At 35.0% G+C, this 17,590-nt stretch overlaps 1 protein-coding gene across 5 annotated transcripts in view; it reads right to left on the reverse strand.

The window, feature by feature from the left end:
• The window catches only part of RBM41 (RNA binding motif protein 41), a 52,423-nt gene that overhangs the window by 19,547 nt on the left and 15,286 nt on the right, over nucleotides 1-17,590 (reverse strand). For all 5 annotated transcript variants that reach the window (XM_026014887.2, XM_072744758.1, XM_026014886.2 and 2 more), the window contains one exon: nucleotides 609-1,012. In XM_026014887.2, the coding sequence (XP_025870672.1) occupies nucleotides 609-1,012 (404 nt within the window). The remainder of the gene's footprint in view (nucleotides 1-608; nucleotides 1,013-17,590) is intronic.

Below are 17,590 nucleotides of genomic sequence, written 5' to 3' on the forward strand. Positions count from 1 at the left end.
ACCAATAATGTGAAATAATGATGTGATCAATAAAACAAGGATTGTTTAGAACTCTACTTATCTATTTGTCAATTTCTCAAGATTTAGAGGCCCTACACTTTCACTTTGCTACTTAGTATCAGCAATTTAAAGTCATATGTCACATGAGACTCAGGTGGAGTATTCTAAAAAAAAAAAAAAACTCACGTAATAACAGTAAACTCTACTCAAAACCAGGTGGCCAATTGTTTATGGACTACTTGCAGAGGAACTTCGGCTACCTGATATGGTGGTCCTATGAGTATTACTTGATTTATTACTAGCCTAGGAAACTGGAGGTTGCTTATCCTTCAATTCAGGGCCTCTAATTGATATGAACTAGTTTCATCAAGATTTCTTTAAAACTCTAGGGTAGCTTCAGACCTTGGGAAACCACAAAGAACATCATAGGAAATACACTACTTATATAGTATGGAGAGATTAATAGTCCAAGTCAAGGAAAAACACAATCACAGTACCTATGTCACGATTCCTTGGTATAATCAAAGCTAATTTCAAAGTATTAGTTTAGGTAGAGGTAAAGAAAAATGAAAACAACCCATGTTTTTTTTCTTGGTTTTGGCCTATACCTTGTTTGGCTCCCCTGGATTATATGAAGAAAACATAGGAATTTTTCGGATCTCTTCCTCTGACAAACGATTTCTCTGGATCTCATCTTCTGGGACAAATTCTATTGGCTGCGTCAGCTTCTTAGGCCCAGTCCAACACTGCTCAGGTGAATTATCAATAACTTTTGCCACATGGAGACTGGGACCTTTACCCTGTGCTGCCTGTTTTCCCTTGTCCTGGAGTAATGACGGGTTCTCAGCTGTGTCACTATCTCCCACTGATGTAGCTGAGACCAGTGAGTGGGAAGCAAAGGGTTCACCTCTCATAAGTTGGAACTCTTCAAGACGTTTTTTCATTATCATCTCTTGGTAAAAACTTTCCAGGTTGTTCATGGGATCACCTTTGTTCTTCTTTTGGGGTTCATCTAGATCAAGACAAAGAGATAGGGAAGTTCTACAAAGCCTACCAATACAACCTTTCACAAATAATAAAAATTAAATCTTGGCTCTCAGATATAGAAACTCTGTGGGGATAAGCTTGACAAATGACAATAGTATACAGCTGTTTTAATGTAGTGCATCTCAAGCAATGCTGGAACTATGGTGAGGTAAGCAAGGCACCTCAGTCACAAAATTTAAGGAGGTACTCACTCTCAGAGTCATGCAAGTACATGCACCTAAGTGATAAGGACATTGAAAAAATGTAACCAGTACAGCATTATCCCACTTCACAAAATTAATAATAATTCCTGAGTTCAGATTCAAATGGCTCTGATTATCTCAAAGGTCACTTCTGACACCTGGCTGTTCAATGCAGAATCTAAACCAGGCTATGGCTGTTCTCTCTCTTCTGTCTTAAAACAGTGCCCCTCTTTTCCATCTCTCCAACTCGTTTTTTTCTCCATCCTATTGAATGATTAGAGGAACCACATCATTTGTTCAGAGAACAAATGAAATTTGGCTGATTATTCCTCATGTTATTGTTTAACTTTTTCCTCAAACCCCTCTATCTCTTACAAACTGGCAGTTAAATCTAGATCTGTGCTATCTAATACAATAGTCACTGGCCATACAAATTTATTTAAAGTAATGTTTTAGATATTGGTTCCCCAATTAACCAAGTCACATTTCAAATGATCAATAGCCATATGTGGCTAATGGATACCATAATGGGCAGAAGAGATAGAAACCATTTGCATCATTGTGGAAAGTTGCATTAAGATAGTGCTGATCTAGAGGCTTCACTAGATTCAGGTTCAATATTTAAGGTAACAATCATCCATAGATAGATGTGTACTTCCTATGACATCACATCATAGGGCATATAATGTTTGGTGGTCCCACTTTAATGATGCTAAAGTTGATCAGCAGATTTAGAAGGTATTAGTCTGATTGCTCCATTACGAAGTTTCCCCATTCACCTAATGGGTTTTGCACCCATTGATGACCATTGCCTCGATCTGTTAATTAAGAAGTTGCAAAATGGAGCTCCCCTAATGATATTAGTTCTTCTGTATTTATTAATTCTATTATTTCTTCTGCATTTATTATCTGGAATTCTAAAATGAACTTACCGTCAACTATTTGGGTTTCCCCATATACAGTTCATACAGCAAAGGCTGGACAAATGCTTGATTCCCCCCCCCCATATTTACCAACTATGAAAGTAATGAATTAGTACCTTAGAAATGTCCAATGGTGACCAACGATTATTTTTAGTATAATCGTGAGATCATTTTCACATGTTTGACGTGTTTCACTTAAATGTAATCTTTATTCTTTTTAGTCATCAAATTATCCTACTTGGGGCCAGTAAGTCCCTTCAGATTGGCTCCTTGTGTTGCTTTCTAGTTTTTTGGCACAGCAAGATGTCACAAGCTCATTTTGAATATTTCCTGACTCAAACCTAGATTATCTCTCCAAGGAACCCTGGCTCCTTTTAATGGTAAATAGTGTTTAGAAACCACAATGTGTTTGTTGTTAGGTTTGTTGATAGCTGTTGTTTTTGTTTCTGAGGCTTTTCAGTGGACAAAGCTAGGAAATTCTTTCAAAAGAAAAATAAATCATGAGTTTCTATTGGTATTCCACTTTAAATTTAAGATTACAAGGTTTTTACTCAAACTCTTTGATCTTAGACTTGTATCTCTTTTCACATATGCTTAAAATATTGGCTCAATGATATTAGCCTTTTCCAATAATATGTTTATAGAATTTTAAAATGTTAGTAACAATACTAATATAACTATTAATGACAAAACTACTGAATACAGTTTTATATGTCTTTGCAGTTATTTTTGTCTTTAAAATATATTCCACTAGGACTATACAAATGTTGTTTTAAAGTTACTTTACATAATTACTTTTTCTGTATGGTTATGTTACCAACTTTATTCATAGTTATATTCATTTACCTCAGGTTATTTAAGGAATTGATTTACTTCAAGAATTTTAAGAATTGATTTTTTCCTTTTTGATTATTTTTTAAATTATGCAGAACATTTACATGAATCTAAAATGAAAACTGTGTTATACAGTACCTTCACAAAAGTGTCACCTCCATCTCTGTCCCCTTCATCCCATTCCTTTCCTTCTCCATAAATAATAATTTTACTTAGGTTTTGACATTATGGTTCCATTGTTTCTTTTTTGAAAATATAAGCAAATAGGCAGGCTCACACAACACATAAATGTGTGTATCTACATAATTCATCATTTACACCCCTTTCCTATATAAAAGGTAACTTACTATAAATACTGTTCTACAATTTACTTTTTTGTACTTAACAATATATCAGAAATAACTTATTAATGTGTAGAGTTCTTCCCCTTCCTCTTGATATCTGCACAGTACTCTATTGTGTGAATGTACTAATTTATTTAACTACTCTCCTACTGATGCACATTAGTGCTGTATCCAGTATTTTTTGCTTTTATGAATAATACTCTGACAAATAGCCTTGTGCACACAACATTTTGTATTCTTCCAGTATATCTTTGAAACAGATTGCAAGAGGTGGCATTGATGAGACAAAGGGTGAATGTGTATGCAATTTTTCCACATATTGCTAAATTCTACTCCGTAGGAGTTGTATTATTCTGCATTTCTACCAGCAAGGTATAAGAATATTTATAGAAGGATTTCTTAAGACCCAAAAAACACTAATCATTAAGGAAAATATTGACAGATTCAACTAAATTTAAAACTTCTGTTCATTGAAAATATAAAGGGAAAAGTCATAGAATGGAAAAAGATGTTTGCTGCACAAATAACTGGTAAAAAACCATTAAGAAAAGCAGCAGACAACTGAAAAGAGGCCTCACAAAAGAGGAAATATACAGGGCTAATATATGCAAAACTGCTCAACCGTATTAGAATTCAGGGAAATGCTAATTAAGAAGGGTTGGGATATTAATAGAAAACTGCCATACTGGCAAAAATTAAAAAGAACACCAATATCACATGTCAGTGAAATTGTAGAGCCTCATACATTGCTGGTAGTAATGTGCACCCATAGTGAAAATCACTATAATGTTATTTACTGATGTTGAAGATTTGCTCATAATATGACTAATCAGTTCCACTCCTACATATATACTCTAGAGAAATTTAGGCATATATGTACCAGGATACAATAATAATGTTTAGATCAGTGCTATTTATAATAGCCTGAAACTAGCAAAAATATAAATGTCCATCTAAGAATCAATTACAAAACTGTAGTCAGTTTATATAATGAAATACTATATTCTAATGAAAATGAACAAATTTCAGCTACATATGACCAAGTGGATAAATATTCTAATGTATACCTTCAAAAATAAATATTCAGTGACTATTATGATTCAGGTACTATTCTTTTTTGGGATATATCAATAAATAAAACAAAGTCCCTATCTTCACAGAGCTCAGTGAATTATATAGTATATCAGAAGGTTATGACTGCTATAAAAATACAGCAATGTAATGGGTGAGTGGAAGTGCTAGGGGGTTATAGTAGTGGTAGTTGCAATTTTAATGTTGGTCTTGGTAAGTCTCATTGAGAAAGTGATATTTGAGAGATATGACTTAAAGAAAGTGAGGGAATCTATCATGCTGATGGTAGAGCGAGGGCTCCAAAGTGGGGAATATGTCTCAAAAAATTTAAAAAGTCTGAAATCATACACATATCTGATCACAATGGAATCACATTAGAGATCCATTGCTAGGGATCCCTGGGTGGCTCAACGGTTTGGCGCCAGCCTTCGGCCCAGGGTGTGATCCTGGAGACCCGGGGTCAAGTCCCACTTTGGGCTCCCTGCATGGAGCCTGCTTCTCCCTTTGCCTGTGTCTCTGCCTCTCTGCCTCTCTCTCTCTCTCTCTCTCTCTCTCTGTCTCTATGAATAATAAATAAATAAATCTTTAAAAAAGAGATCCACTGCTAGAAGAAATCTTAGAAAACACAAATATTCAGAAATTAAACGATATACTTCTAAATAACTCCTAAGTCAAAGAACTCAAAAATGAAATTTAAAAAATATTTTCAACTAAATTAAAGGGAAAACACAACATATCTAAATTTATAGATGCAACTAAAACAATGTTAAGAGAGAAATTTGCAGCTTTAAACATCTACATAAAAAAAGAAGAATGTTTTTAACCTATAATCTGAGCTTCCAAACTAAGGAAACTAGAAAAAGACTTAACCCAAAGCAAGGAAAAAGAAAATAATAAAAAGTAATAAATCAATGCGACATAAAACAGAAAATTAGAGAAAATCAATGAAACCAAAACCTGTTTCTTTGAAAAGTTTAACAAAATGGTGAACCCTTAGCTAGGCCAGACAAGAAAATAAGAGAGAAGACAACAATGACTAAAATCAAGAATTAAAGATGAGGCATCATTACTGACACAATAGAACTGGAAATGATTATAAGGGAATATTATGAATAACTTTAGGCCAACAAATTAGAAACCTTAGATGAATGGGCAAATTCATAGAAAGATACAAATTACCAAGCAGATTCAAATATAAAGAGAATAGCTGAATAAACCTATAATAAGTAAATTAGTTCAATCAGCAATCAACAATCTACCCACAAAGAAAAGTTCAGGTCCAGATACCTTCATTGGTGAATTCTACCAAATATTTAAAGAAATAATGTCAATCATGCGCAAACACTCTCAGAAAATAGAGGAGGGAATCTTTTCCAACTTATTCTATGATGTTGGTCTATGATGTCAATAGTATACTGAAACCAAAGCTAAACAAAGACATCACAAGCAGGGAAAACTACAGATATCCCTCATGAACAGACAAAAAAATCCTTAACAAAAAATTAGTAAGTCTGCCTAATTCAGGCATTCTCAATATATAGAAATGATTATACACATATAAGTGGAATTTATCTCAGAAATGAGATTGGTTTAACATCTAAGAAATCAATGAATACATCATATTAATAGATTAAAACATTAAATCACATGAGCCCTATAGTGAATGCAGCAAAAGCATTAAACAAAATCCAACACTCATCCATGATTTTTTTAAAAACTTCAATTAACTAGGAATAGAAGGGAACAACTTCAGCCTGCTGAATGATATCCCAAAAATGTCCACATCCTAATTCCTGGAATCTATGAAAATGTTACATGACAAACGAGACTCTACAGATGTGATTAAGTTACAGATCTTGAGTTAGGGAGATTATCTTGGATTATGCAGGTAGGCCCAATATAATTACAAGGATCCTTACTAGAAGGAGGCAGGAGGGTCAGAGACAGAGTAATAGATGGAAGTAGAAGTTGAAGTAATGTGAGGAAAGGGCCATGAGCCAAGGAATTACAGGTGGATTCTAGACATTGGAAAAGGCTCCCCTAGAGAACTCCAGAAGGAAGGCAACCTTATGCACAACTGATTTAATAACTTCTGACCTCTAGAACTGTAAGAGAAGAAATTAGTTGCTTTAAGCCACTAAGTTTATAATAATTAGTTACAGCACCCACAGGAAAGTAATGTACTATGATTCTAAAGATCGTGTACAAAAAACCTAGAGCTAAGATCATAGTTAATAGTTAAAAACTGAATGTTTTCCCCTTAAGACTGGGAAAAGGCAAAGATGCTTGTTCTCACCACTTCTTTTTGGAAGATTTTATTTATTTATTCATGAGAGACACAGAGAGAGAGGCAGAGACAGGCCAAGGGAGAAGCAGGCTTCCCAAAGGGAACCCGATGTGGGACGTGATCCCTGGGATCGCGCCCTGAACTGAAGGTTGATGCTCAACCACTGAGCCACCCGGGTGGCCCACACCACTTCAATTTGACACTGTACTGAATTCTAGATTGTGCAAGGAAACATACATACATACATACATACATACATACATAAATAGACATCCAGATTGGAAAGAAAGAAGTTAAAACTGCCTTATTCATAGGCAACATAATTGTCTAAGTATAAAATCTGAAGGTATCCACGATAAAACTACTTGAATTAAGTAAAAAATTACAAGATCAAGAATGCAAGACAGATATACAATAATCAATTGTATTTCTATATACATGTATGTAATAATCAGAAAATGAAATAATGGTACACCTGGGTGGCTCAGTGGTTGAGTGTCTGCCTTCGGCCTAGGGCGTGATCCTGGGGCCCGGGGATCAAGTCCCACATCAGGCTCCCTGCATGGAACCTGCTTCTCTCTCTGCCTATGTCTCTGTCTCTCTCTCTGTGTGTGTCTCTCATGAAGAAATAAATAAAATTTAAAAAAAGAAAATGAAATAGAACAATTCTGTTCACAAGAGCATCAAAATGAAAAAGTAAGAATTAGTAAAAAAAATATAATGTTTGTAAACTTAAAACTATAAAACATGCTGAAATAAATTACAGAAGAGCTATATAAAGGAAGAGACATTCTATGTTTATGGACTAGAATATTCAATATTATTAAAATGACAGTTTTCCCCAAATTGAACTACAAATTCACACAATCCTTATCAAATATCAGCAGGCTTTTTTTAAATAGAAAAATTGACAAGCTTGTTCTAAAATTTACATAGAAATACAAAGGGCCTAGAATAACCAAAGCTATTTTGAAAAACAGGAGGAAAATTGGAGGAATTACACTACCTGATTTCAAAATTTATATAAAAGTAAAGACATTCAGAGTATAAGGATAGGCATATACATCAATAGAACCAAAACAAGTGAAATAAACCCTTACATTTATGGTCAACTGATTTTCCACAAAAGTGCCAAGACAATTCATTGGGGGAAATAATAATCTTTATAATAAATAGTTCTGGGACAGTTAGATATGCATATTTAAAAATATGAACTTAGAACCTTTATCTCACTCATAAAAATGAACCCAAAATGGATAAGAGATCTAATTGTAAGAGCTCAAACTATACACATTCTAGAAGAAAACACAGGAGAGTAGTATCTTTCCTACCTTGAGTTCAGTAATGATTTCTCAGATATGATACCAAAAATCCCATAAAGGTTCCATAAAGGAACAAATTAATAAATGGAACATCATTAAAATTAAAAACTTTTGTGCTTCAAAAGATACCATTAAGAAGATAAAAAGATAAGCTACAGACTAGAAGAAAATATTTTCAAGTCATAAAACTTATAAAGTGCTTGTATTCAGAATACATAAAGAACTCTTACCACAAAATACTAAGAAAACAATCCAATCAAAAAATGGGTAAAAGACTTGAATAGACAACTCATCAAAGAAGATATAAGAATGGCTAATAAACACATGAAAAATATTCAGGTTATTTCTTATTATAAAAATTCAAATTAAAACCACGATGAGATATTAGTACACACCTACTAGTATGGCTGTAAAAAAAAAGGAGGGGTACAAAAAGTGTTGGAAAGGATGTAAAGAAGTAGGAACACTCAAACATCACTGATGAGAAAGTAAAATGATGCAACCACATTGGAAAACAGTTTGGCCATCCCTCAAGTGGTTATACAGAGTTATCATATGATCTAGAAAGTCCAGTCACTCAAGAGATATGAAAACATGTCCACACAAAAACTTGGACATGAATGTTAATAGTATTATTCACAGTAGACAAGAAGTGGAAACAACCCAAATGCCATCAGTGATGAAAGGATAAATAAAATGTGGTATATCCATACAATGGAGAATTATTTAGAAATAAAAAGGAATGAATTGCTGATACAGGCTACAATATGAACAAACTCTGCAAACATGCTATCTGACAGAAGCCAAATTCCAAAGACCACACATTGTTAAGACTCCATTTATATGAAACACCTAGATTCAACAAATTTATAGACAGAGGCTTTGGGTAGAAGTGGGAGTGATTTATTGCAAATAAACTCCTGGGAATTTTGCAGAGGGATGGAAATGCCCTAAGACTGAATTGTATTGATGATTGCATAATTCAATAAATTTACTAAAAGTCACCTAATTGATCATTTGTAATAGGGGAATTTTAACACTATTCAGTCTCACACAATGTTAGAACAGAAAATAGGGAAAATGTATTCAAAGACACTAAAGAATAATTAAATGAATGAGACGATACAGCATATTCACACTTGAAGATCTGAAGATTCATACTGTAAATATGTCATCTGTCCTCAATTCATTTAAATACTTGATGGAATTTCAGTTTAAATCACATAAGAGAAAGTATGTGTGTGTGTAACCTGACAAACTGATTCTAAGATTTCCATGGAAAAGCGAAGTATCAAAAGTAAATAAAATACTTTTGAAAAAGAACAAGGTGGAAGGAATGTTTTTTATTGTACTGGATATCAAGACATTAAAAAGCTAAACTGTGATACTGATTCTGATAAACTGATAGCCAAAAAGATCAAAGGAATCAAAGAGAACCCATAAAAACACCCATGCATACATGAACACCTGATATATGACAGAGCTAGCAATACAATAACAGTACAGGGACATTTTCAAAACATAGTGTTGGGATAGAGGGTTATTTATATTGTAAAAACAAACAAACAAACCTGAAATCCTACTTTACACCATATACAGAAATCAATTCCAGTTGGATCAAAGACTTAAATGTGAAAGGCAAAAACATAAAGCCTTCAGAATAAAGAACAATATCTTCCTGAGCTCATGTAGGGTAGGATTCATTAATCAAAGTACAAAAATCACAAAGTAGAAGGAAAAATTAATAGATTTTATTACATAAAAATGAACTTTTATTCATCAAAAGATGCTATAAAGGGAGTGAAATGATAAGCCACAAAATGGGAATAGGCATTTTTATATAGCCAACAAAGAGCAAATATCCACAATAATAAAGAACTTGTACAAATTTATAAGAAATGCATATTAAGATGAGAGATGAAATTTGGAGATAGAATAGATAGAATATTCAGGACACAACCACAACACTTTCCTAGTTCCCTCCTCTCCATAGCAGTAACTGAAGGTAAGTAGTGATCATTGAGATCTGCCATATCCTAGGGTTTTGGGGCTGAGGTACTCCTTTGATACATGCCTAAAATGACCTCTGAACCAAGACTGCATCTGGACACATATAAGCAGTTGAAAAGATATCCAGGTAGGAAATAGACATTTCCACATTTGCTAAATAGGCAAAAGAACTGAATAGCCATTTCACAAAGGAAGATATCCAAATGGCCAATTATGTGCAAGAGGGTTTCCAACCTCATTAGATATGAAGAAAAGGAGTTAAAACCACAATGAAACAAACAAAACAACATGGGCTCCTGAAAAATATCAATGCCTGCAAGATAGACAGACAGACAGACAGACACACACACACACACACACACACACACACACACTCACACACACAGAGGAGAACTTTTATAAAGCAAACTAAATGCAATGTTTGATCCCTGATTACATCCTGGATTTAAAATTGAGAAATCTAATTAGAAACTCTATATTAGATAATATTAGTGCAATATTGCTAAATATCTTAAGAATGATCATAATACTATGATTATACAAGAAAATTTCTATGTTCTTAGAAGAAACATAATGAAGTATTTAAGAGTAAAACCTCTTAATGTCTGAAATTTATTTTCAAATTGTGTAGCAATAAACAAACTACACACAGATTCCAGTGTAGAGAAAAACAAAGGTAGAGCAAATGTGGCAAAATGTGGTTGGTAAATGTACTTGAAGGGAGTGGGTGTACTATTCTTTCAATTTTTCTCCATGTTTGAAATTTTTCAAAATAGAAGGTTGAGGAAAATAAGACTTTCCTAACCCTTGAAAAATAAGAAATAACATAAATGAATCCTAATTATTAAGAAAGGGGAAAATAATATAGTGAAATATAATTAAATACCCATCAGATGGGAGTCTGACAATACCCAGTGTGGACAAAGATATGGAACAACCTGAACCTTCTTCACATGTGGTTGGTGGGTTTTTAACTTGGGACAATCCCTTCACAAAAGAGTTGAGATCTATAAAGTTGAGCAGGTATGAATTTTTCACCCCTCAATTCCACTCCTAGTTATATACCCTGAGAAACTCCTGCCCATGTCCCAGGATACATGTACAAGAATGCTAACAGTAGTAGGACTGATACTTGTAGCCCCCACAAATGGAAACAACCCACATGTCCAACTACAGTAAAATGGATAAATAAGTACTGATATGTCCACATAAAGGATACTATACTACAGTGAAAGTGAATGAACTATGGCTATGCATTGTAATGTGGATGAATCTCACAAATATAATGTTACATAGAAAAGGAAGGCCCAAGAGATTACACACAATCCAATTCACTGATATAATGCCTAAAAACAAGCAAAACTAACCAACTGTCTAGTGATGTATGTATGGGTGGTAAAAATATAAAGAAAAGCAAAGAAATTATTATCACCAGTCAGGAGACTGGTTATATCTGGTAGTCAGGGGGATGTGATTTCTGAAGAGCATACAGGGACTCTGGAGTATTGGCAAAGTTTGATTTCTTGACTTGACTGAACACATGTGTTAAGCACTCTCTAGTGTGATCCATTTCATTATTAAAAATATTTTTAAAAAAGTAAGAGGGAAAGAAGAGAAGAGAACTCAATATACTGGGTTGAATAGTATCCCCCTAAAATTCATGTCCACTCAGAACCTCAGAACGTAACTTATTTGGAAATAGCATATTTACAGATACAGTTAGGTAAGATAAGGTCGCACTGGATTGGTGCGGGTCCTAAATCCAATGCCTGATATCTTTTTAAGGAGGTCACGTAGAGACACAGGCACACAGACACACACATCACATAATGACAGAAGCAAAGATTGGAGTGATATCTCTACAAGGCAAGGATTGCCAGCAACCACTAGAAGCTAGAAGCTAGGGCATTGAACAGATTCTTCCTCAGAGTCTCCATTAAAAACCAAGCCTGTCAACATCTCGATTTGAACTTCTAGCCTCCAGAACTGTGAGAGAATAAATTTCTGTTGTTTTCACTCACCTTTTTTGTGGCACTTTGTTAACAGCAGCCCTAGGAAACTGATACAGATTTTGTACTGGGAATCAGGGTGCTGCTGTAACAAATACTTAAAAAGGTGTAAGTGACTTTGGAATTGGGAAATGGGTAGAGGCTGGAAGAATTTCTGAATTGCCTGACAGCAAAAGGTTGGTTGCCTTGAAGAGACTGTTAGTAGAAATACAGATGTAAATAGTAGTTCTGGTGAGTGCTCAGAAGAGGCCAGTAAAGAAAGCTTCCATCATGTTAGAGAATACATATATCATCATGAATAGAATACTGCTAGAGATATGAACATAAGAAAATGTATTTCTGGTGAGGCATCAGAAGGAAATGATGAACATGTTATTGGATGCTGGAAGAAAGGCAATCTTGGTCATCAAGTGGCAGAAACTTGGCTGAATCAAGTTTGGCTGTTGGGTAGAAAGTATAACTTATAAGTGATGAACCTGGATATTTAGTTGAACCTGGATATTTCCAAGCAAAGTGTGGAAGATGCAGCCTGATTTCCCTTTGCTGCTTACAATAAAATGAAGAGAAAAGAGAGATAAATTAAGGAAAGATCTGTGAAAAAAGAAACCAGCACTTGATGATCTATAGAATTCTCCGTGTATCTAAACAATGTGCTCTGGAAACAGGGCCAATGGTATGGCTGGACAGACCTTCACTGAAGAGATTAGGTGTGTGATTCATGAATGCAATCAACCATCTCAGCAAAAGCCAGGAAGAGAGGAGGGGTTATCCAGAAAGGATTTGTGGAAAACCCTTATAACTGATTATAGGGATCTCTTGACATGCATGAGACAAATAAGGTTTCAGAGAATTGTATACCAGCAGAAACAGTGCCAGCCTGGTGTGAAAGTGAAAAAGACAGGACAAAATGAAGGATGACTACAAAGGTAAAGCCACAGATGCAAACTTGATGCTGGAATAAGTTAAGACTTTTGTGGATGTTACAATGGGGTGAATGTATTTTGTGTGTGAGATGGATATGATTATTTGGAGGCCAGACTGTACTAGGTTGAATAGTGTACCCTCAAAACTCCATGAGTTTTGGTAAATGTTAGGTAAATGAGTTAGGTAAATGTTAGTTAGGATGACATTACATTGAATTGGGGTGGGCCCTAAATAAAATGCCTAATGTGCTTATAAGAAGGCCGTGTGAAAGCACAGAGACACAGACACACACTGAGACTGTCATGTGATGATGGAGGCAGAGACTGGAATAATGCGGGTATAACACCAAGGATTTTTTGGCAAATGACAAAAGGTAGAAGATACAAGGAAGCCTTCAGAAAGAGCATGGCCCTGCCAACACCTTGATTTTAGACTTCTCGCTACTGTGAGAGGATAAATTTCTGTTGTTCTAAGCCACTACATTTGTTGTCATTTGTTATGGCAGTCCTAGAAAAAGAATACAGTGATTAAAGAAAATCCTTCTAAGAAATTCTGTTGCAAAGCGAAGGAAAAATGATTGACATACACCATATGAATGAATCTCAAAAACATGCTCAGGTAAGGAAGCCTTACAGAAAGAAAACAAAGTATATCGTTTCAGTTAGATGAAGTTCTAGAACAGGAAAAATGAATCTATGGTGGAAAAAAGTCAAAACACTAGTTGCCTCTTGGGAAATTACTTACAAGAAGTATGATAAAACTTTCTGGAATGGTGGTAATCTTCTATGGATTAAGTTACACAGATGCAGTGGTATGCTAGAAATGGTCCAATGATTATACACATATCTTCCAGATTCCATGTTCAGTGATAACTTTGGTAGTTTGAAATTTTCCATGGTGCAAGTATGTACACCATGGAAACTGGCAAATGGTAGAAATCAGGGCCCTTTTACTTTCTGGAGAGCCAGCTGTTAAACATTTACCAACACATCACTACAAAAACATATACACTGGTCAAAAGTTAGCAAATAAACACTTAAAATTTGTGCATTTCATTGCACATAAATTTTGCATCAAAAGAAAAAATTTAAATATTTAATTCTAGCTAACAATATGCATACTGAAGTATTTAGGAGGGTATGCATTTACATTGGCAATTTATTTTAAATACATCAAGAAAGTAAGATGGATCGATAAATGAGTAGAGGGATAGATATGTGATAAAATAAAATATTAACGGTAGAGTCTAGTTGGTGATGTAACAGATGTTTGTGATTAAAATCTTTCAACATTTCTGTGTGTTTGAAAATTCACATTAAAGACTGGAGAAACATCATTTCCTGTATGCATATCAAAAATATTAATATATGTACTTAATTCTATCATTTTGATTTCATTTTGATATTTCATTTTTAAACCAAGTGCTACTTATTGTGATCACAGTAAGTGGAGAGAATCAAAACATATTCTTTGCTCAAGTAGCTAACAACTGAAGGGAACTTTTTGTTTTTATCATTTTTTAAAGAGAATTCATGGTAGGAGTCTGTACACTATGGAAACTGGCAAGTAATACAAAGCATGTTAAGATCCTGAAAGGAAAAATGCAATACTTGGGATAACTGACCAAGGTATCTGAGGAGATAAGAAGGCTAGGATCCAGTACAAAAGTGTAATGATTAACTTCAGGCACGAAGGATGTACCTACCACTGAGTTGGGATGGAAGAAAATAAGAGTGAGGATATGGAAGTTAGCAGAGTCAGGCAGAAAGCAAATGGTTCATAGGCATACATGTACAAGCTAAACTTCTATGTTCTGCAAAAGAATCCATATGACAAAGTCTTTGCAATCTTGGGTTAGAAAGAAATCTTAGCTATAGGACCAAAAGCAGAAGTTATGAAAAAAAAGTAAATTTGACTTTGTCAAATTCACGAACTTTAGGAGATACTGTTAAGAGAGGTAACATCAGTGAAAATGGCAGAGTATGGACCTCCTGAAATTCTCTCCTCCAACAAGCAATGAGAACACTGGCCAAAATGGTCAGAATCAGCTTCTCCAGGACTCTGGAAATTAACCAAGGGCCTGCAGCAATCTCAGAAATATTTATTCAATAAAATAGTTAAATCTCAGTATGAATAATACATTTTGTGGCATTTTAACTTGCCCTTTTCTTGTCCTTTTCTCCCAGATCTGTGGTAACCTTGAAAACCAACAACCTGAAATTGCAGCAAAAACCAGGAGCCTGGCAGCCACTGGAGAGGAAAAAACAGGGCTGGAACTCATTCAAAGCACCATTATCAGAGAACAGTCATTATGTGGTCTTTCTAGTGACAGGCAATACTCTCCTTAATGTAACCCAAAGCTCACCACCCAGTGCTAAGAGACTTCCCCAGAACTTTCGTGGAAAATGATCAGAGGCAGTTGGTGAATTCTTCCCCTGCCTGAGGTGGTGGAGTTGGAATAACCAATAGGTTAACAAAAAAACTTAGAAGGAAATCTTGAGGGATGAAATGTCCTTAAAGGACCCTGAAAAGCTCCAACATACTCCCAGGAATCTAGAAGGCCACACATGTGCACAGGCCTGTCCACATGGCTAGAGCTGTATGCATGCTCAGGAAAGACTAGAAAAAACCCTAAGCTCTTACCTCTGACTAATCTCAAGTCTCTGTACAAGCAGGAAATGAGGGCTAAGATGGAGTTGTAAACTGCTTAGCTGCCTGTGGAAGATGTGCTTAGCTTGCATACAAATCCCTCAGGGCTAGGAAATCCCTCAGGACTGGGAAAAGTACTAGTTCTAGGCATAGTTAAAACACTTCATTAAGTTAAAGAAGGTCACATTTTATAAGGTCCCACTTATAACAAAATGTCCAGAATAGGCAAATCCCCATATAGAGGGATAATAGATTAGTCACTGTCTGGTCTGGGAGAAGAAAAAGGGACTGAGAGCCATCTTTGAGGTATTGGAAATGTTCTAAAACTAGAATATGAGGATGGTTGACCAACTCTGTAAATTTACTACAAGTCACTGAATTATACACTTAAATGAGTGAGTTTAATACTATGTAAATCATAACACAATAAAAAGTGGGAAAAAATGACCCAACTACATTCCATAAGAAACTTATTTTTTAAAAAACATGAAACTCACTTTTAAATATAATAGTATAGATAGGATAAAAAAAGTAAGATGGAGAGAAATTTCTTCTAGAATGTTGGAGTAAGGACCTTGAAAATCCACTCTTCCATAAAAAATTAAACTTTTGATAAGTCTGGAAATTAAATAAAGGCATACAATAATAGGAGGAACAGTTGTTCAAGAAAAACAGCTGAGGCTCAATGAGAATAGTAAGATTTCAACTTTCTGAAATCACATTTCCCTCTCCCCACTTTGCAGTAGCTTTGAAAACCAACAATCTTGCAACTACAGTGGTTGTAAATAAAACAGCAGTCTAGCTGATACTACAGGAAGTAGAGCAGTTCTGGAGTTCACCAGAAGCGCCATCCTCAGAGAACTGTCGCTGTTTGACCAGCCTAGTACTTTGCTGAAGCTACATTCCAAGGGCTTGTTTTTTTTTTTTCAGGATGTAAACAGCTTAGTTTATCTTAATTTAACTCTCACAGAAATGCTTTCCCTGAATGAAGATTTGTTTTTGTTTTTTTTTTTTTTTGTTGTTTTTTTTGTTTTTGACTTGGTTCATATCTCACTCTGTAGGAATAGCCCAGCCCTAGGGCATTTGTCAAAACCAACTGGTGAAGGTTGTTTAACATGTAGCTGCTTGAGACAGAATTACCAGGTGGGGCTAACAAGAGGATGACAAAAAAATTAAAAGAAGACATAGGGAATGAGAATCACATTTATGGGTTTCAAAATATACTACAAGGCTATAGCAATCAAAATACTATGGTACTAAAATACAGACAGACATACAGACCAGTGGAACTGAAGAGAAAACCCAGAAATAAATCCTCACATACATGGTCAACTGATCTTTGGTAAGACTGGCAGGAATATACAATGGGGAAAGGATAGTTTCTTCAACAAAAGATGCTAGAAAACTGAATCTCCACTTGCAAAAGAATGAAAAGGGACCCGTATTTTATACCATTCACAAAAATCAATTAAAAATAGATTAAAGGCTTAAAAATAAGACCTGAAACTCTAAAACTCCTATAAGAAAACATGGAGAAAAATCCTCTTGACACTGATATTGGCAATGATTTCTTTATAACTCCAAAAGCACAAGCAACAAAAGCAAGAATAGAAAGTGGAACTATATCAAATTACAAAGCTTCTGCATAGCAGAAGACACAATTAACAGAGTGAAAAGGCAACATATAGAATGGGAGAAAATATTTGTAGATCATATATCCAATAAGAGATTAATATTCAAAACATATAGGGAACTACAACTCAATGCCAAAGAAACAAAACCTATGAAACTAATATAACACTGTATGTTAACTATACTTGAATTCAACATTTTTAAGATTTATTTGTTTGACAGAGAGAAAGTGTGGGTAAGGGGAGGGGTAGAGGAAGAGAATCTTCAAGCAGACCCCCTTCCCTGCCCCCCGCCCTGAACACAGAGCCCAGTGCAGGCTGGATCTCACAACCCATGAGATCATGACCTAAATCAAA

Source organism: Vulpes vulpes, chromosome X (assembly GCF_048418805.1).
Source record: "Vulpes vulpes isolate BD-2025 chromosome X, VulVul3, whole genome shotgun sequence".
Lineage (NCBI taxonomy): Eukaryota > Metazoa > Chordata > Mammalia > Carnivora > Canidae > Vulpes > Vulpes vulpes.